Source organism: Lottia gigantea, assembly GCF_000327385.1.
Source record: "Lottia gigantea unplaced genomic scaffold LOTGIsca_63, whole genome shotgun sequence".
NCBI lineage: Eukaryota > Metazoa > Mollusca > Gastropoda > Lottiidae > Lottia > Lottia gigantea.
Window position 1 is genome coordinate 825,604 of NW_008710145.1, and position 23,246 is coordinate 848,849.

The following is a 23,246-nucleotide window of genomic DNA, read 5'->3' on the forward strand; positions in this document are numbered from 1 at the left end:
AATAAGTTAACGGCAATATTATATCATTTCCTGAAGAAATAATGTTAATTCTAAAAAGCAAATTCACTTATCAATATTACACTGCAAGCTCTTATTCAGAGGTAATGGTCCACTTACAAGTATATAGTAAAGCTAGTAACTTGTAAGTGGAGGTTGAAGTTGAGTTGTGGTTCGAAATGTAGTTTGTTGGATTTTGGCAGAATTTTTCGGGGTCTTTCCCATTACAGAAAAAACATGAATAAAATGACATTGTGAATTATTACATAATCCTTTATTATTAAATTCAAAGCAATTACACAGCGCCGTAAAATTTGTAGGACCAGATGAAGATGTTTGAATTGGCTTAGAGTTATTTGACAGTACAATAACCACAACTCATAATCTATGTCTCCCCAAAAATATATGGGATCAAGGAACTGCCAATTAATATATCTACATGCTTATTGTATTTAGAACTTTACCCATATAAAAAGGAGGCTTTAGAATTAAGAAGTTTGACAGAGGGTTTAAGTTTACAATATAATGGGCCCAGAATAAAAACCTTCTGTAAAAATGTAAAATCTGTACAGCAGCATCAACATGAAATGTTCTTTAATTTAATTAAAGAAATTGAACTAGGTAGAATAATGGGCCCTTTTGATGAGCCTTCCATGTTTGAAAAATCTGACGGGGGATGGAGAATGATTATTCACCTTTCTTATCCTGAAAATGGAAGCATTAACGATTTTATGGATCCTGACATAGCCTCTGTGTCATACACATCCTTTGATTAGGTCATTCCAAAATTTCATATTTGGGTAAAATGGTCAGTCAGCATTTAGATTGTAAAAAGTTCATCCTGGTGATTTTGATCTATAAGGATTTACAATTAATAGTAAATATTACTTTGATAAATGTCTTCCAATGTCTGTTTCATTTCTTGCTCAATTGTTTTCATAATTGGATAACGGAATATAAGGCTAAAGCCTATTTTTTAAGTGGAGTCAACCACTATTTACCTGATTTCTTAATTTTTAGCAAGAATCAAAAGGATTGTAAAGGCTAATTCTCAGTTCACACCAACGGCGCTTTGATCGCGCTTTAAAGCAGCGTACAAAGCAGTACCAAAGCGTAACAAAGTTCGACTAAAGCGCCAGGGTCGTAATAGATCGTTGGAAAGCTTTGAGCAAAGCTGGATATTCGGCAAGAGCGCCAAAAAATTTTAAACTGTTTAAAAATTTTGGGCGCTCTGTCACGAATTGATTAAAGTGCCGAGAACGTATCAAAGCTTAACAAAGCGTAACAAAGTTCAGCAAAGCTTGACTCAAAGTGTAGGAAAGCTTAACAGAGCTTTATTCAAAGCAGGGACCCCAGTCTTCACGGTCTGTCACCACTTGATCAAAAGCGGCATGAAATCGGCCATTTCGAAATTTTCCAATGTGTAACAGAGTTTAACAATGCTTGATAATCGTATCAGAGCGTGATTTAAAGCGTCATAACCGCATCAAAGCTTAATAAAGCTTATCAAAGCGTGATTTAAAGCGTAACAAGGCCTGATCAAATCAGGAAATATTTCGTCCCCAAAGCGTAACCATTTCGTATCAGAGCTTATCAGAGCGTAACATTATTTTTGGAAAAGTAAACAAGTAAATGATGGCGCTTTGCTCGCCAATTTAAAGCGCAGCATTCGCCGTTGGTGTGAACTAGGCATAAATGTCTGAATTTGATTCAATTTGTAAAGAGTTAAACATTCCATTATTGATTGATAAAACTGAAGGGCCAATAAGAAAATTAAACTTTGTAGTTTTACAAATTGATACTGTTAAAATGCAAGTAAGGATTCCAAATGATCACAACCAAATAGAGAAATTTAATACAATGATATACAAGATGAACTATCTAGACTCTTGCACAAAATACTCGAAATACGTATGATACAAGTTTGTCAGCCTTTGAAGATTTCCGTTCTCATACACATTTGGCCTCCTCCACTAGATCATATAATAAGACTCTCAAATACCTGGTATAAAATGTAACTTTGACACAATCATGTTCTTCAGTCTGAGACAAGGTGAGTTGAATTATCAGAATTTCCAACAGTATACATCTTAGTTGATTACATTAAGAATATGTAATTGAAGATTAAAGGTATCTGGGTTCAGGGTTCAAGTTACCTTATGATAAACTATTGTGAAGGTCAATCAAAGAAGAAAATCTTAAAATATTATAGTATCATTGTACTGGGACCTGATAGTGTATTAATTAAGGAATTTGATCACATTATCAGATATCTTATCACCTTCAAGATGTCAAGTTGATTTTTCCTGCAAGTTTCGGTGACAACATAACTGCTGTCAAACCTGGCTGATGTGCTGATTGCAACACCAAATATTCACATGTAATTTTCACTATTTGGACACTTCAATGCGTGCAAGATTTAATGGAATTTTTACAGTATTTAAAAGACAAATGCTCTGAACTGGTTAAATCAATCAAGTTCTGTTTGTGTAGGCACAAGGAGATTAAAAGAAAAAAGATATATCACTGACAAGGAAATGAAATGTAAATATTATTTTTACTCAACTAAGTTTAATTTTGATAAATATCAAGAACAAAATATTTCAACAACTCCAAACAAGTTTCAATTGTTTAACATAAAACATAAAATGATTGGTCAGGCAAAAAATTTCCCACTTCCTAAAAATAATTTTTTGAATTCCCCAATTTAATACCTGAGAAAAGTAAAAAACATGTTGATTTTATAACTGTGGTATCATTGAAAGTAGGTAATGCAGCTCAGCTCCAAAGCTATCAGCCATATGTACATCACATACCATTTGTAATTGATGTAGTTGCTCAGACATTTTTGTGTTTGGTTACCAACAACCTTCAGTGTAATCATCACACATTCAGTAACGAATATCAGATAGTGAAAATATTATAATTTAATTTTCTAAATTGTTTCTAAATACTGTGCAAGCTACTGTCAGAAATTTAAGGGACTTTGTTGACATTTCTGGGTTACATGCATCTTTTTATTTTTCCTGTCATGTCAAAAGTGGAAGTTATCTTTGTTTGATTAATATTTTCTTTTGTATTTTCCACAAGCAGTCTGATTTTCAAAATTTAAATCACCTCTTTCTTAGTAATCAGTTAAACACTATGATAAATGATAGAAACTGTTTTATTAATACTTAACTCAGGAAGAAAACACTTCAATTTCAATAATTCAATACACCCTCACTTTACTATGACTTTTCATTTCATACAACTCAACAGTATTTCAGAACAAAAATGTCCATTTTTAGACAAAACGATTTGAATGATTTAAACAATGAATCACTTATTTTGTCATCGGAAGAATTTAGAACAAAGCAAAGTCTTTTTTGATATAAAATGATATTTATTTATTGTTCTTGTATTGAGAACACTGATAGCATCGATTTGCACCATTCCAATTTTCAATCAGACGCCTGTGGTTCTTACAATTCAACTAAACTATGTACATTATGACATCACTATCGCAAAAGTCCTTTTATATCCAGAACAGCTTATTTGTAGTGACGTCATAAAACGCTTACCTTGAGATGTCTGACTGACAATCTGAATGGTGCAAATTAATGATATCAGTACCTCTGATACATATAAAAAGTTTACAAGCAAGGTCTTCATAACTTTTAAGAATAGAATCTCCCAGATTATCATCAATAAAGTCTTCAAAAGTTACATTAAGAAATTTGATACAGCTTTTAAGTTTTAATTGGCATAAATACCAATCAACTCCAATCAGAATTCAAACCATGGCCAATTGCATTTAAAAGACAATATGGACAAACATTTGGGCAGATAACATAGTAGCATATTTCTAAATCAAATACATATAGTGTATATAAAGCAGTTTTGTGCCCTTATTTTTGTGTGTTAGAATGAGCTAATAAAGTCAGAAAATACTGTGAAGTGTGCAATAGTACACAATAGTAGTATAGTAAGTCATAAACAAAATAAATATAAATATAACTTACCATCAAGGAACTTGTGGATTAATGAGAGATCATCATTGTTTATTTATTCCTTATTCTTCTTTGATATGAACTCCTTTAACACAGTTTTAAATACACTCACTGATACCACATAGATATTCCTTAATATCACTTCAATAATTATGTCATTTCCATATTAAACTTATTTTGCTCATTTTTGACAGCACAAACAATTGAATTCTACCAAAAGCCTCTTTTTTTAGTAATTGTATCACCACTCAGCAATAGGTTATTTAAGTACCAGAGATATAAAAAAACTCTCAATATATTCTTCTATCTCAAAACAGTTCCCAGATATTATTCAAATGCATCTTAATTTACCATGTATAATTGTTGAATTTTCAATACTTTGTTAAGAAGAAGGGAGCCAGAAGATACAGTAGACTAGAACAAATGTTGTTTTTACTTTTTAATATAACATTTAAATCCAATAGAGTATAAAGTACTATACATTATTAAATTGTTAAATTTCATTTATATATCCCACATTTTTCATAAACAATTTTACATTATTTCAACAACTATAACAAATCCCTCAATAAAAATAATCATTAGTGAGATGAAAATGAGTGTCCTGTGCTGGTGCTATGCACCGGATTGTGCTCCTGAATACAGACAATTATGATGAAAAATATTAAGCCACAACAATGATGCCATAACTCATTGCTCGTCTAACAACCTTTAGTGCACAATATTTCAACAAATTGCAACAAAATACAACAATCACAAAAGTAAATCTAAAGTTCAATATGCCGCATCGCACTTATAGCATGGGTCAGTCTTTGTGGCATAGTTTCAGCTTTATCAGTAAAATCCTCTGTTGTAGCTTGTAATAATATATTTATATTACTGATATTATCTGTTGGTTGTAATCCTAAATCATCTAATACATTCAATAAATACTCTGATAATAATCAATATTTATTATAAAAAACATTCAGTTGTAAATATTTATCTCAAAATTTGATAATCGTTGCTTAATGAAAGTGAAGTTATCTTTGCATGTAAGAAACTCATCTGCTAAAAAACAGGACCATCCTCAAATTTCTGAAAAATCATAATTAAAAAACTTTCATCATGTTTTATGTTATAAAAGTTATATATTAATAGTTACCTATATCTGTTATCAACTGTTTTGTTGCATGTGGTGATAGATTTATAATCTTCAGTATTTCTTCACAATAAATATGCATTGTTCCCTTAGCAACAGATTCCAACCATAGATCAGCTAAATGTTCTGGCAAATCTGAAAAATATTGATTGACTTAAAATATAATATGACATCCAAGAACGACATCCTTATATATGTGGTCTATTTATAAAACACAAGGCAATAAATCTAACTCAAAAGAACTATTTAACCTAATTTATATTAGTCAATTAAATGTTTCTCTCTGTAATGATCAAGGAAATAAGTAGAATATCTTAAACTGCTATTTTAATGTCAAATTAAATTTTCAAGTTAGTATCTTGAATTTTCAAGTTAGTATCTTGAATTTTCAAGTTAGTATCTTGAATTTTCAAGTTAGTATCTTGAAAATTCCAGTTACTAACTTGAAAATTCCAGTTACTAACTTGAAAATTCAATATACTAACTTGAAAATTCAAGTTACTAACTTGAAAATTCAACATACTAACTTGAAAATTAAAAAAAAAAAAAATATGAATGGCCCTAATACGCTTCCGTACATTTCATTCCCATAACAAGAATTTTTGTTTTTATCAAAATTTCAGTCAAGAATTTGCTTTTAATTGTGTCTTCTTTTGAACAATTGTAGAGTATAGACAATAAATAGTAGAATAAATCATAAATAAGTATAATTACCTTGATCATCTATATAAGGTAATTTACCATATTTTAATGCAGTAGTTAATGTAGGGTTATCATGTAACATAAATGGTTCTAAATGTTGTGGTATGGTCATCAAATATTGACCAATCTGAAATTATAGTAACACCCATCAGTACAAATAACAAATAACATAACCAACAAGAAAAATCCATGACTGAATCTTACAGGGCTAAAGCAGCAGAGTTACAGGAATCATAAAAGATACTAGCCATTGTATATGAACAATGGACCAGGAACACCAGAATGTGCTGTCAAATTTTTGCATGGAAAAAAAAATAGTGCAAATACTAGCTTGAAATGTCTATAGAAAGATAGAAAGCCTCTCTTAAATCCCTCTGAATACCAATAAAGTTAATTAACAACTAACCTTTGTTATATATTCTTGTGGAGACAAACTAAAACTAGGTAAATCTGATGTTAATGCTCCCTCAGCTCTTTTAGAAGTCCAGATCTGAAATAATAATATTATGCCATCTCATATATCTATACTTCATATAATAAATGTATCTACTGGTAATTTTGTCTGAGAGAGTTCATAGCAACAATTTGGATTTGAAAAACAAAACTTACCTCCATGTTAGATATATTGGACAAATATTTCTTCAACTGAGCAAACACTATTTCAAAACCAAACTTATGTACTTCTTCACATAGCTTACACATTTCAGATTTAATATCGGTAAGTTTTGATGGTGTATCACCTACAATCAACAATCACAATACTGTGTATTTGTGTGTATAATGCTCACAGGTCTTGTCAAACTAGATGTGGTAATCATTGACTATATCAATGAGAATTTGGAGAAATATCCTTGGGCTCCTATCATGATCTGACGTCTAACTAGCGGCACAGGTGCTTTGTGGAAAGCAGCTTGTTTCATCCATTCAAACAATGAGTATTACGAAACATACTAAACATCAACAATTTTCAAGTACATCAAAACTTCATGAAGAGATGTTACTCACCCTCTTCTAATTTACTGATCATGATTTCTAATGTTTCTATATCATCTTTATTATCAATAAATAAACTAGCTTGAAACTGTAAACAATGACGATTCTTCAAGTTTCTGTAATAAAGATACACATGAGTGATTTAATTGAAAAAAACAAAGAACATTAAATAAAAAGTTTGTCAAATCCTTAATAGTTTACTATTATCATAAACCTGAAACAACCTGTTCCTTCAAAGAATCTAAGATTTCACAATAATATTGATATAAGATGGATGCCTGAAATTGCCAGCTGCAGATACATATATATATAAAAAATTACAGTTAATATGTTAAATATGTTCAATATCATGTAATTTTTTTACTATTGAACATACCTTTTTTCTGAATCTCTAACAGGAGAACCAATATGTCTACCAACAGAATGTAAAATAGAACTAACAACTTCTTGATCTAATTCTTCAGCATGTAATATTAAATCACCTAGAAATTAATTAGTAAGAGAAATAAAGCTGATTCATCTACTGAGATTTGGACCAGTAGAATACAGACAGTCTCATCAAAGTCAAATGATGTTTTCCTGCGTTGTCTTATGTTTGTGGTGGTGGTTGATGAGTTCAATATGGGCCAAACACATCCTTCCAAATACGTCTACTTGAATCCTCATGAGCTTGTGGATGCTGATTTCTCTCTAGCCTGAGATTATGCATGTGAAAGCAGACAATACATAATGTTACATAATTGATAAAATAATTGGCATATTTGACATCCACAGAAGCAGAATCTATTATGGTTCTCAACAAGCGAAAGACCATGAGCCATATTATAAAATGTTCTTATTACCTACCACAAGTTTGTATTAAACGTAATGAATGTTGAAAATTAGACCAATCTTCTCCCTCACTACCTTGATTAATACCACATTTCTCTCGAATATTGATTAAAACACGTCGAAATTCACGACAATAACATAGAAAATAGGTCTGGAAAAAAAGCAGTACGAAATAACTATAAAGAACATGGTGTAACGCAAAGCAAGTTAATACCCACTGGCACCTTTATCTCTTTCATACCAGATCCAGTTTTCAATAAGATAATACTTACTTTATAAGCATCTAATAAACCAACATAACAAAAACCATTTGTTAACTTCTGACATCTTGTATTAGCCTAAAATATCATAAGACAGCTTTAATGTCATAATATTGAGCTAAGTAGAATTAACATCTAATCAATCAATGAAATGAAATGAATGAAATGAATGGAGTTTTACGTCCTACTTTTCTGCACCATGTGGGCTAATGAAGACGGGCAACACCATGCAGGGTGCAATGAGGGAAATTTTTCCAGGACAGTGGCATTAGCACACGGGGCCTCGGTTTATTGTTCCATCCGAACAACTAGCTTTCAAGACACAATTTTGAGCAATGTAGATAATCAATCAATGATAGTGATAAACAAGAAATTGACATTAAAAACGCCTCAAAATTTAATAAATTTCCTGATATTCAGGAAAATTAGAAGTGATACAGTTAAAATTTATGTCATTTTACCTTATTGGCAGCAGAAAATAATTTATTAACAGTTTCTGACAACAGTTGTACTGTATCCATTACTTCTTCATGATCCTAAAATAACAAGAATTAGTAACACATCATAGAGGTGAATCTTTTCCAAGACAAAAGTGAAATTCAGAGCACAAGCCATGAATATAAATGTATTTCAACAATAAGAAACTAATAAGACAATTATAATTCAAATAAAGTATCATTTCATCCTTGCTTTATAATACTTACCATTTTAATATTATCCAAGTCTTGAATTAATACCACCTCTTGGAATGTTGAATATTTGGGTAAATATGATCTATATGGGGCATAAATACTTAATAATAACTTTTCTAAACTAGCAGAATGTTCTAAACTATCTGAAATAGTGAATAAATTAATTCAATAAAAGATCAAAATGTGAATCATGTTCTAGTGAGTCAAACATTAATAGAAATTAATATATCTACACTATATATATTTTTAAAAATATCAAAGTTGATATCATTTATTTTGTGACCAAAATTGTAACTGAGGCTGAGCTTTGCAAAATGAGAAAGCCAAAAATAGTCAATAATTACCTGTCATATGAGATTCTACTGTAGTCTCTAAATTAGTAGCAAATCTTTCTGTTATCTAAACATCAAGCAAACATCATCATTTTGTAAAATTATACACAAAATAGGGCCTATTTATAAATTTTGTAACAAAAACTAAATACAAGATGAATTGCCTTTACATGACTGTCTTCATTAGCTCAAATTGGAGTAGAAAAATAGATAGAAAACTCCATTTCATTCATTAAAAAAAAACGCAAGACTCTTGTGAAGCAAATCCTTCAATATATCATAAATGTTACCTTTTTTAGCTCTGTTAATGTTGATAATGTATCACCACGAGTTGATATCAAACCAGATATACATGTTAATATAGGGGGATCTAAACTAGTTAATGATTCTGATATCAAATCACATACAATAGGTACTGGATCTTTAAATACCTGACTACACCAATTAATCTACAAAATAACATGGGTTTCTTAGGTGGCTCTCAAATGGGAATTTCTGAATAAGTTCAGTATGTTTCAATTCCTGGCACGAATCAAATGGTTTGGAATTGCCCAATTGGGTGTGTCACATTCAAAATTTACCTTTCTATTCCTTTCTCTACCAGCTTTATTTACATCTACACTCATTGTTTTCAGTATACGTGGAACAAGTCTGAACCTTGTTTTAGTAAACTGTCATTCTATAAATCCCAAACAAGCAGAACAATTTGAATTAATTGAAAAATACAGTAAAATTCCAATATCAATATTACATTTGTAAACATGAAAAACATGATTGATGTGATGAATGGGTATTTTACCTGTGAATGCCATGTAGACAATAATAAATCATATAACTCAGTTAACCATTCAATAGTAGTTTCATCTTGTTTACTATCAACTATATCTCTCCAATTCTCTAATAATTTACCCTGCAATAAGACAGGTACATTTCAGTATACTTATAATGGTAATCCTCCTTACATAACTATATAACAAAAATAAGCAGAATGTTTTCAAACGAATTACCAAAAGAAAACAATCAGAGTTCAATTACTATCAGTTATGTTACAATTAAAAAATACTTTGTCATAAAGTTTGCTTTTGTTACTTTTTAACAATGTAATTAGTTACATCACTTACCAAAATAAATCAATTGCATTATCATAAACAGAATGATTAAAAATAAATTACCTTATGACATTTGTGATAATATTTATACAACTGTGGTAATCTTTCAATATTGTCAAACATCTTAGTATACATCTTGGCTGATTCTAAAATAAATCAAACAGTTCAAATCAACTAAAATCATCATATAACAATTCAACATTAAAGCCTAGATTACATCATATTTTCTATTTAAAATATAATCCTATGATTATCCATTCATTCTTACCTAGAGATTGTGTGTTAAAGGCTGCTATAAGTTGTGGACTCAATATAGCTTCTAATCTATTCTTCAATTTCTCAAGATGCTGACATCTATCAGCATAGTCTGGTGTATCTACTAACATTTGCTGAAATAATCAGGTTAGAAAATGACGGGAGAAACAATATAAAGATCGTTTATTACACATACTAGGTAATAGCTATTTTTCAAATAATCATAACTGTGAAACATATCTCCTTATATGACATCAGCCTAGTACAATACTTGAGTGATCAATGTAAAATTAACCATTTAAGGTGAAGTGCTGGGCAGATCATATTTATCAATATAATGTCAAATTAACAGCAAATTTCTAATTGATAAGATTTAAAAAAATATCATGTACTTACCAAGCTCTGCTGCATTCCTGTTAATTTGTCTGTTATCTACAAAAAGACATGAAGAGTGTTATGTGTGTTATGAAAAGTAATCTGATTAGTCTCCATTTGCTAATTGGTTTCCCCCTGTCAGTGATGCAAATAAGAGGGGCTGACATGCAAAAACATGTCTAGTCTTTCGGATAAACCATGGGGCCCTGTGTGCGTTAAATATCCCTTGACAGTTGGAAATCGAAAAAAGAGCAGCCTAGTGCTGCTGTCCTGGCAAAATTTCCCTCGTTGCACTCTGTATGGCGTAGCCCGTCTTCATTAGCCCACATGGTGCAGAAAAGTAGGACGTAAAACTCTATTCATTTCATTTCCATTTGCTAATTTGTTTTTTATACTCTTGAATGCCCAATTTTTTACAGGTAATTGAGCTTTTATCTGACAAATGATTTAAAAACAAACTTACAGCCTGTATATCATTAGAGTGAAAAACTTCTTCTACATCAGCACTTAATGTTGTCCAATTATCAGCTTCCTACAACAGTAATCAAATATGTGAAATAGCTTGAATGCGACTGGTATGTTGTTTGAAGTACACCCTATCTTGCTGACAATGTTTAATTTCTGTTCTTACTATGAATTACAAATATGGAAAATTAAAAAAGTTTCTTGCTTCTAATTTTGATAGTGAACAACATCATGCAGCGTACAATACTGCAATAATCACGATTTTGCAATCCTACTATTATTTATTCCAACTGTTGAAATGATTGAATACACAGCCTTTATCACATCAAACATACCAAGCATGTTAGCACTTTACAAGTGAAGAGCTTGTTTTAAATATCTGAATGTTTTACTTTGTCTTATACTGGCAATAAATTTTCATGTCAATGAACAAGCGACTAACTCGATGAGCCACAGAAGATCTTGGAAATGGTCATGAACTGTATTCTAATATTTTATGATTATACCAGTTATCTGGACAGTAAAATTAAACCAGAATATAAATACCTTCAATGCTTCAGCTGTTGTTTTCATTCTACCTTTAATGCCATCTAACTTTAATAGCACTTGCATTGATTGAGCAGTACTCTGTTCAACCTAAAATTAAGTTTCAGTTAAAATGGTCTTAAATAATTTCACTGTCTAGCCTAAGGACTGAAGGGTCTATTAACGAATTGATCAGGAAGAGAAAAAGTTTTAAAGCAGATCATTTACCAAAAATTTACCTTCTGAATATCTTCTTTAACCATTCTCATTTGATCTTGTAATAGAGAAGCTTCTTGTCTTACAGCATCTATTTCTCTCATAACTCTACAAGACCAAGAAAATTTCTGTATGACTTATCCATGTCATAGTCAAAATTGCATTGCAAAAAAACCCCAAAAAACACAACAATTATGACTGTCAATCAAATATTAGCACTGACTACAAATAAGGCAAGGAAGTCGAACATACATGTAAATATGGATATAAGAATTGAATACTACAACAATTTAGCTATTCTGCATACCTTGGTAGATTTTGTAAAGCTTGTTGACTGGCTTCTTCTAGTATATTATTTACTTCCTGTAATAGAAATTATTTTGTTCTATCAATACTTTATTTTTAGTATTTTAGTTTGTTCTTTTCAGCTTAATAGCTTGCATTTACATGAAATAAATTGTTTAATACTTTCAATTCAATTCTTATTAATTGAACATATATGTTAAAGATGTAAATTGTAAACCTTGCTTCTACAAGAGATAATCGTCTATAACACTCAATACCAAGATTAATCGAGTTAATACTGATCTATTTTCCTTGATTCATTTTCATACTCAGAAGTTATTGATCCAAGGCCCACAAGTGCTAATAAGGTATTCTACTGACCTGAATAAACATCTGTAATTTCATAACCAGTGTAGTGGCATATTGCTATCAAACAAAAATTATTAAAACATAACTGTTATAATGAAAGAGTAGAATCCATTTTAATACATTGTGTGGGAATTTTAAGATTTTCTAGTCAAAAATATTCATCATTAATTGTGAGCTTAAGATACCCCAGAAAAAGCAGTTAATGCAATAAAACAGGGAAAAATCATTTAGTCCCAAAACTTCATCAGACTTACATCTTTTGATACAGCAGTATCTTTGTGGTTTCTAAATGCAGCATTCACCCATTCTTTAGCATCAAAACTATCATCCAAAAACTTTGAGTAATCCTGTGAAAAATTAACGTATCACTATTATATTCTAATATAAATATTTCTATGGAAAATAATCTTATCTAATGTTATATTACATTTTAAATGTGAGTGGATCTAAACTAGCATCAGTCAAGAAACCATGGATGATACATTAGACAGTTTTAACAGTTCAAACAATTTAAATTTGTAGTGCTCAAACAGTTTAACTTTATATATATCCTTATTAAAACTTGATAATAGGATTTCTTTAGGGCTATAATATATACAGTCAAGTAACCTAATTTCGTGCTAACATATTTTTCGTGCATCTTCGAAAATGATTAATAATTTCCATGTGCGACCTCGCGTGACCTCCGCATTTGCTTGTTTTGACAAACATGGGTTATCTCTACAATGTTAGCTAGTATAATGAATCCAGTAGTTTCAAGCAAGGTAAAATGATATTGTATACTTGGACAAATACAAAATGGCGGATTTCAAAATAGGTGACACATTCTGTCACTGTTGCCGAGTTGGTTGCTCATGAAATATGGGTCAAAGTGAAGGATTCATAAAGAAAATAGAAACAAACCAATTTTAATTATTTGTAGAATATCTGAGGAAACATCTAAGACATAAAAAAAAATTTCGTTTTTTTAAACTTTGATGAAAGTCGGTGTTAAATCCTTATATGCACGAAAATAGGTTACACCACTGTATGAAATAGGCTACCCGTACTGTTAAAAACCAGGGGTGTCATTAAAAAGTGTGACAGTAAAATTCATGACAAAGTAAGGAGCTACTAAATGAGTATAAACATTTATAAAAAATACAAAACATGAAATTGGCGTAGCAAATGGGCCCTGACGATTTTTATCAATAATTGAAAAAAACAAGAGACTGACAGAGGAGAGAAGTTCTTCATTTCTGTCAGTTTAGGACTTTAGGACAGTCATTATATTAGAACTGAAAGAAAACCGTGGTTAATGTCTTCAAAGGGTAATTACCATGCTTAATTTGTATGTATCAAATGTAGAAATGTATGTAGAAAGTTTCCTGCTATCCTACATAATATATTTTCATTGCAATTTTATTTTACACGTCCACTTTTTGTTTACTTCCGGTGACCATTTTGTTCTTTCATTTAGTACGATTAATTGAGGGGAAATAACTCTTCCTGTCATACTGTATTCAGACCATATCAAATTATACAATATGACGTTTATTTGCTGCACTGATAGAGCTCAATATCACTTTTAAGAATTAAATTATGATGTCTTGTTCTTCTGCAAAAAATACCATATAAGCCGAAGAAGATAATATTGAGAAAATCAAGGAATAGGTATGAGGCAGAAATCCTTTCACTGGTAATTATGATACAATGTGAAGGTAAATAACAAATAAAACAAAATTATGATTATGACTTTTATTCAATTCAAAAAGAATATACATGTATAATAATAACAAAATCTAAAACAACTACTGATAAATAAAAAGATAACGAAATAACATAATAGACTGCATGACATAGCCTGTACAGTAAATAGTAGAGATTAATGCAATAGAAATGTCATTCTAATACTTGTATGGGCATGTTTCCCTTCAGATTTTCTGTCACAAATCCCACACCAATATCCATCCAATTTACTTACGGATAAGACTTGATTAGTCGATATACCTAATGGGAATATAAATATTTTAGTAAAATTTAATAGATGGATAAGACTTCTCTTATAAATACAGCATGATATATCTAAAGAGATTTTTACATAAAATAGTAATGCTGCCAAAATGGGTATCAAATAATATCACTGTTTGAACTGCTGCTTTTGAAGTAGAGGTTAACTTTCAAATATTTCACAGTCATAGTAAGAAATTAATAAACAAGTGTATAATTATAAAAAAAATTGATAAAAGAATATAAAAATATGAGATAAGTTCAAGAACTGCTGCGTATTCAGGGATAACAAAGTAAGACAACCATACAGTTGACTCAAAACTCGAGGAATTTTCGAAACATAGATCTAAATAAGGCTATATTTTTTTCAAAGGGATTTTAAGTGGTTACCATTTGTTCGCAAAGTTTTTTTTTTTGAGAATTTGCATGCATCTAGGCAAGAAAGTATACAGTTATCTAAATTCTTAAGCTTTCCATATCACTTTTCAAAAGTAAAATCTAACAACTAGTTCTCCTACAATTTAACAAAGATTTACCACAATGATTCATACCGTCATGACAATTAAGAATAATCATCTCCATTGATCAGAAACCATTGGTATAATAATATCATTAGTAATAAACGCAAATATTCAGAATACTGTATCCTTAAACTGCACATAATTTGTTCGTAGTTTAATAAGTAAAAATGAAAAATATTGAAAATATTTGATCAACACTACAAATAAGACAATATCATATACAATATAATAATTATGTAATACCCTTGTCCTGAAAAAAAAATAATAATAATGATAATGAGATAAAATACTGAATAATTATTAAAGATAACAAAAATCTAACTATAATACTATCATTAAAATACAACGCATCTAGGGCTGGGCATCCATTACCAAATTGAGATTGATTATGAAATTTGATTAAATCGATTATCGAAAGCAAAAATAACTGATTATTTTACCCAACCCTTAACACAATTATCAAAAATCAAACTTATAAATGAACTTTAAAAACATTTCAAAATATGAACAAGAACAATCTCCTGTGTTCTGAGTAGTGAGTTATTTATTGGTTACAGTAAATTATTTTCACCACTACCATCTCTTGTCTGATGTCTGAAGTTCCTGCAATTCAACAGAAACTTACAACAGAGTATGATTTCACACCTGAAAATATTATTTGGCTTGGATGGCATTTACAGATGTCAGAGTGGAAATAGGAATAGTGTAAATAAAATTTGCAAGTCACATAAATAAGTAATATTCTAGTTTTCATTATACATTTGAATTCATGTTCTATATGAGATTTCAAGAAATGGTTCATGCTGCATCAAATTCTTTTCTTTTAAGGCAATTAATCTACCGCTATTTGTTCTAAACTTCTATACGCCTACAACCATATTGTTTACAGGTCTAAACCTGCATAAAATGCTACCAGTTTTTACATAATCAACTTTCACATAACTTCCTAAATTTCTATTCTAAAACTAATATTTTCTTCAACATAACTAAAGGAACTACTAATTGTGGTAACACACTTTATGTCTCGTCATTACTGAAAAAGAACTACAGTGTAAGGTAATTTGCTGGTGGTGATATTCTTGATGATATGATTGCTAAACATTATTATCCACATTCAGCAGGTTGAGTATTTTCTGAACATCAATGGGAATCAAAATCTTCAAGAATGGTATAAATTGCTCGTAATATATGGTATATTGTGGGTGACTGCTTGAAACCTTGTATATGCCATATTTGGTCACTTGACTTTTTGGTACCGTTCGAAAGCTCGTAAAAGCACGGATCTTGTGAACAAAACCTCTTATTCTTAGCTTGATTGTAAATAACCAAAAACCACCAATTAAATAACATGAATACAAACAGTCAGATTTAAAACCTCGTAAAATTTTATATCATACAAGGTTCAATGTTCCTTTTTCTGCTGATGAAAACGAAAAACCTCGTATACTGTACTGTTATATGAGTTATTGGTTGAATAGGTCAGAATACTCAAATTGTTATACAAGGTTTAAATTTTCATAGAATAGACAAAATACGTGTACAAAAAGTTTTTTGCAGTTTTCTCGAAAAGTAATATATTGTTATACAATGTTTCAAGTGATCACCCAAGATATATTTAGTCTTGTAAGACTAGTAATTCAATAAGTTGGCAATTACACAGCCTATTGCAATAGATAATCCTGTGTGTCTAAAAATTGTTAACTGAATTAACATTGTATACAATACAATTCAATAGCAAACTATCATTAATACAGACTTAACCCAGAATAATGTTACTCATATATCAAAATTTGGCAAGATTTGATTATAAATAAACAGTTACATGTATTAATTAATTTTGAAAAATAATTGTTCAAAGATACAAATTGATTATAGTAAGGAATTTGGTTTGTCAATCCAAAAAATTTGATGTTTCAAAAACCTTTTTCTAATTAATATTTCTGTAAAATTGGATCATAAAAAAATATTGCATACAATCCCAGGATATGATATCCATCTATATTTCTGTAGATCTATTAGAATAGCTTGGTTTACTGACTTCATTTATAATTTGTCTCTTTTTGGGTGAAGATGCTATTTTCTGAAAACATAAAATAGTTTTTATTAATTCATAAAATAATATGATCATTAAGTCAATAGTTTATATTCTTTTAGGACATTGGTAGCTGATTAGAGTAGTCTCCCTCACACAACATGAGAGAGCCTGAGTATCAATTTAATTGAAATCTAAATCTGATCAGTAATTCTTGAGATATCAAATTTAATCAAAATCAAAGATAGAAAGATGTACAAACCTCTGCCTGCAATGCTTGTTTAGTTCTATATTCTTTTCTAGCTATTTCTAATTCAACCCATTTAGGTATATCAGGTATGAAGATAGCAACAGCTCCTTTTATAACCAGTACACAATGCTAAAAAAAAGAAAAATACCTATTGGTTGAGAAATCAGACCCTTATGCCTTGGACCTATGGACATGTTTTCATGAGTTATATTTGCATTTCAACCTAACCTTTATAATTGGATTAGTGATGTCGAATAATTTAATTTCAGGTAGTAAAAGTGGTAACAATGAATTTCTGGTTTGAATATTTTTTTTTTTCTACCCAAAATTAAACCTGACTTCTTGTGTTTATCATGGAGTCTATCATCATAGCAGCAGCTGATGGTAGAGAACATATTATTGCAAGTGACAAGGAGAAACCACATGTTCAAGGCAATGAGAACAATTTGTCCAGAAAGAATACATGTCTCAGGCATATCAAAGAATAAAGAAGAAATTACAACTGACCTCAACAATGACAAAGATGATGACCATATTAACAGCTGATATATCTGATGGTAATAATGCTTGTACAGTAGGGTCCATACCAATCAATGCAGTATTAGTTATTACTGACATTAAACCAATCACCTCAAATGCTACCTATAATATAACAGATTACTTAGTTCTACAAAACATTTTGAGAAATAAGGTCTCAATGACTATGTAATATATTGTGTTGTTAGATGAAATAAGGCAAATGGATGTACATAGTATTGTCTTATCCAAACACCAAAAGACTACTTCAGCAATAAAGATCACTGTTTATGCTCATACTTAATTACAAATTAAAACACATACCTGCCAAGCCCCAATACTAGAAGCTGATTCTGCAAATGGTCTTTGAGAAACTCGACACATCTTAAAGGCATCACATCTGATTTCAGTGACATTGTTCAGTAAAGCCCACAATGCTGCAAGTGGGAAGGCAGAAGAGAAGAGAAAAACATAACCAAACTGTAGAAATAGTTCTAAATAGTCATTATTGGTGCTCTGAAATTAAAAATACAGTGTAAATCATAGTGACCAAAAATAAAGTTAAATTCTGACACAGTATATCATGTTTGAATTACATTGAAAAATATGTTATTCAATTCTCATAATACAATGTACATGCCCAAGATCATTGTAAGATCAGTATTAGAAAGAGGAGCTGGCAGTATGTGACTAAGAAGAATTCTGGTTCACTTGAAACTTTCATATCCAATAAATGACATATACCAATTTATATTATACTTACATCATAAACAGACATAGAACCTTCAACAATACTTCTCTTTAATACACCTTTATCTATCTCTTCAGCTTTATCATCTAATGGCTTTAATTCTTCAACCATTGTTATAGCTTTACTCAGCTGTTTCTCTCGTCGTTTAAAAAAGAAAAATGGTACCATGGCCTCTTGTATTTGTCCCATTAACTGAGATGCTATCAACAAACAGGCTAAATGCTGAAAAATAAATTTAAGATTTTGGAAGAGTGATAATCAATTTAAGACCTATCAATTTTCTTAAGTGGTCTAGTGATTAGCATTAAAAGCTATGACCATTCTGACAACTGACTCAGAAAGCTAAAAGAATCAAGCCAAGAAATTTATATAATATAATATAATACTTACACTTCTGAGTAATGTTCTATTTTGTAGATAAAAGGCCACGTAAAATAATGACATAAAACAATTAACAAAGTCAAACTGGAATAAAAACAAGCATCAATTAATATTTCTACAACACATCTAAATTTTCTCTGAACTTTTTCTTATCAACTGTATTTACCAAATATAGAACATAGATGGAGAATAAAATATTTCAACAGATTAAAAACTCACCAAAACAAGTTTAACTATAAAATGATTATTGTATGAAGATTCTAAACGGTGGTTTTCTGAAAGAAACAAGAACAATTTAAGAGGGATTTAAAAAAGCAAATTTATTTTGCTTTGCGAGGAATGGATCGTTTTATCTCATTTGAACTTAATTATCATATGGCAAAGCACATAATGAGATTACTTTCAAAACAAAAAAGGATCATGTAAAATACAAACCCCAATCATTGAGTTCTCTAGCTATAAGTCTATATATAGCATTAACAACAGCAATCATAACAGCATATATTCCTGAAGGTGTATATAGGACAGGTAAATAGAAGTAGCTATGACCACTATCTATATAGGCTTTATCAGCCCAAGCCTGCATCCAAAAATATAACAACATCACAAAGAACGCGGCACATAAACATAAACTTATAACTGGTACAGTTACAAAATAAAATTTAGCTAATCTCTTCCATTTAGGATAAACAGGTTCTGGATTACCAGTTACTATATTCCGTCCCAATTCACCACGATAATTAGCTCTTGGTTCTTCAAATGATGTTCCTACATTTTCTAATGTTCCCCATTTAAAACTGATTTCAGAACAGTAGCGTTTCCAGCCCTCTAATAACAAAGTTGACCAGATCAGATTAAATATGGCAAATATAGCTTCTCTGTATACACTCTTCCAGGCCGTAATTAAATATATTATACCAATCAAAGCTGGTGGTATCAATGCTATTGTATAAACACCAAGAAATGCAAAATAAACTGCAATTTTCTCCCCAAAATAATTGCGTATTTTATCTGAAATAGATTTTATTGTATGTGGATATTGTAATATTATTTGTAATAATCTACTTAAGTATAATACAACAATTAACAATAATCAAAGATTAAAAAGATTATAAAAGTGTTTAATAGATTACTCTATATAAATATCATAATCTGGTTAAATAACCTTTAATTCTCTTTACGGAATTCATCAGATGTCATGAAAATGAAATGAAATGAATGGAGTTTTATGTCCTACTGATCAAGATGCTATTTTTCCAGTCTCATTCAGTTCAAATCAATAATTAATAATAACATGATGAAAATGTTGAGATTATTTACCTATGGGTTGAGGATTAAATACTTTTTTATAGTTATACCATTCATCCCCTAGTCTCTTTATTTCTTCTTCATCATGTAAAGGATACAGTTGTAATACTAATCCACGACTTAAATATTTCTTGACTACAATTTAAAAGTAAATAATATATAATATATAAATGGATTCTAGGAATGGGAGCCTATATTCACTGACAGCTTTGTTTAACATTGATCAGAAGGACCATTACCTGTATGAAATATTTAACCATTATACACTTTTTATGAACTTTTTTAATCTTCCAGTTTATCCTTCGGTGATAGTAAACAATTTCACAAAGTTTCATCTAAATCAATTATGCCTTGTAGAGTGTTTACCAGCAATTGTGGACTGCTGACAACATATATTTCATCTGGACGTATAAGAAAATTAACTGATAGGATTCTGATAACATAAAAACTCTCTCATTATGGCTAAATCTTTTGGTTTGTACCAACATGTACAAAAAGACTGTTTTAAGTGGAATTAATTAAAACGTATAGGAACTTACTAATAGATTTGCCAGGATATAACCTGATTTTCTCATAGCCTGGTATATTACTATCCATAGCCTGAGCCCGGATACCCTCTATTTCATGTTTTATAATCTTTTGTTTCTCACTGTTGTTGAAAAATGTTTTTGGATCATCTATAATAATAATAGGCATACCACATATAGATACTTACATATAGGTAAAGAAGCTTTTTTCTCTTGATAATGCTGCCTGTATAAGCATGTGAAACGTTGAGTTAATAAAGGTCAGAAATAGTATATTCATATATCTTGTGCTTCCTTATGATAAAGATATTCAAGTTAAGATGGATTACATAGATATAAAACTATTTGAAAGAGACTCAAAGCAAATATTTTGCAATGTTAAGACAAATTCAGTTTTGTAACAGAACAGTTATGGGTATTCACTTGAATTGTAAAGTTGATATATTTCGAAATATTTACCAGAGTAAATTAAGAAATATCAATAAGCATGGTAATGTTGTTTGAACAAATCCAGAAAGAGATGATTCTGCAATGTACGCTTGCAAATATAAAGAACTACCTGATCCTTGAAATGATTGTAAATCATGAATTGATATTTCTTTATAATGTCCATCTAATGTTAGTTTTTTAATCTCTAATAACTCTCCTGCTAAAATCAATCTGTGACTACTGGCACCAATATATAATACTGTTTCCTAGAATATAGAGTTTAAAGATATATCTCTATAAATGAAAAAATATTGTAGTATTATAAATTCATTTATAACCTTATTATGTATCCAAATATTAAAACATTTTGTTTCAAATGGACTATCAAAAAAGTAAGAACAAAATAAATCCCATAGTAAGAGGCAATAGGTGAGAAGAGGAAAGTAGAACTTTGCAAAAATTGATATTACAGATTTTAATCCTATTCTTGCCCTATGAAGTAACACAAGGTTGCAAGTCCTATAACACTTTTCAAAAACATATAGGAGGATTATCTAGCCATGCACCATTAAGAAATATTTAAGTTTGGTTGCAATGCACACATGGGAACAGACTATCTAATGCTACTGGTTGTTGATTGCATGAAGGACATTTGTAAAGTAACAATCACTTTTATATTAATAATCAACATGTCTTATATCTCAAGAAAGTTCAGGTTTAATTTGATAAAACTTTGATAGTGGACTCAAAGGATATGAATGTACTAAGACGCATTTTGTCAATTTTCCATATCACTGTCTAACCGTTGAAACCTTAACTATAGACTCTTTTGATTGGTTGTAAGTGCAAGTATGTCAATAACCTAAAAATATGTATGTCAGAGGCAAAGTAGAAAAAGTCAAATGTATACATGTGCTCCATTTACAAATTTAAAAAGGTAAACAAACATTGAAATGTTGGGAGGATCAAATTTAATCTTCATGAATAACTCAAAGTGTTGGTGCTGTAAATAATTATGTGAATTGGACATCTGCTTCATAAATAAAACGTAGAAGTGAAATTAGACCCGTTTTACAAAAACCCGTAAGATAAATTGGAAAAAGTGAAAAATTAGTTTAAGACAAAAACAATTCATTAGAGGTACACCTTCAATCCATGCAATATTCAAATCTTACCAAACCACTATCTGGCTCTGAATCCTGAAAATAATTCAAATTTTGTTGAATTTACTTTTATCACCCTTAGGCCTATTATTGATAATATTGATAACATATATATATTTTTTAAAATGTTGTAGTAACAATGAAAGCTATTATTTGGGAAGTTCACTTACACTATTATGTGGCATAACCATAGTGCGAACTTGTAAATTAGCACCACCATTCTGTTTTGAAGCCTGCAATTTGGCAATCATCCAGGTAACAGCAGCTTGATTTGTTTTAGAAGAAAACTGCATGACCACCAATGGTTCAAATGGTTCTTTCGAGTCATCTCTATGTCTTATACTGATGTCATCTATCCTGTCTTTAAACTCCATATTAATGGAAACAAATGGCCCAGACTGTGATATAATGATGATCTATTTTTTTTGTTCTTCCGACACCATACCAGATTCTAAAAAACATGAGCTAAACATGCAATGATCAAAAAAAAAAAGACTTGTATATGATAGGATAATTAATATATTAAAATGATATAATATTAAAATACACCTAGAGGTTTAGACTTTCATCACATTCCATGCAAAAAGTGACAATTTATGAGGCATAAATACAGATCCTGTTACTGTGTATTAGAGTCTAAGCCTAGGTCTGCATCAGTGCATTTCAAGTCGAAGATCCTTTAAGAATAGATTCCTTCATTGCATGGCATTACAGGTATGCATTAGCCCAAAACGACTCAAAAAAGCATAAAATTTCACTTTGAATGGGAAAAAATGTTCAGCTACTCGGACTTCGATACACATATTCGTTTATTGACATTCCAATGTTTTCGACTGAGGT

General features: G+C 30.2%; 2 protein-coding genes across 2 annotated transcripts; both read right to left on the minus strand.

Moving 5' to 3' along the window:
• Positions 1-4,414: 4,414 nt before the first annotated feature.
• Positions 4,415-13,968, minus strand: LOTGIDRAFT_194952 (hypothetical protein). The gene is made up of 24 exons (XM_009064513.1): positions 13,858-13,968; positions 12,794-12,886; positions 12,552-12,596; positions 12,193-12,248; positions 11,909-11,993; positions 11,691-11,780; positions 11,143-11,211; positions 10,701-10,736; positions 10,318-10,438; positions 10,113-10,195; positions 9,740-9,850; positions 9,231-9,389; positions 8,953-9,007; positions 8,621-8,742; positions 8,378-8,452; positions 7,929-7,994; positions 7,672-7,807; positions 7,222-7,307; positions 6,838-6,931; positions 6,442-6,572; positions 6,239-6,322; positions 5,845-5,959; positions 5,134-5,265; positions 4,415-4,923 (listed from the first exon to the last, which is right to left on the minus strand). Exons 1-24 carry the CDS (start codon positions 13,858-13,860, stop codon positions 4,757-4,759), a joined length of 2,214 nt encoding a protein of 737 aa, XP_009062761.1. The 5' UTR covers positions 13,861-13,968; the 3' UTR covers positions 4,415-4,756.
• Positions 13,969-17,319: 3,351 nt separating this feature from the next.
• On the minus strand, positions 17,320-22,780 carry LOTGIDRAFT_220570 (hypothetical protein; the record flags this gene model as incomplete). Its single annotated transcript, XM_009064514.1, has 11 exons — positions 17,320-17,460; positions 17,839-17,973; positions 18,172-18,363; positions 18,611-18,820; positions 18,989-19,063; positions 19,199-19,254; positions 19,415-19,990; positions 20,300-20,422; positions 20,827-20,964; positions 21,371-21,509; positions 22,577-22,780. 11 exons carry the CDS (start codon positions 22,778-22,780, stop codon positions 17,320-17,322), a joined length of 1,989 nt encoding a protein of 662 aa, XP_009062762.1.
• Between the last annotated feature and the right edge of the window lie 466 nt (positions 22,781-23,246).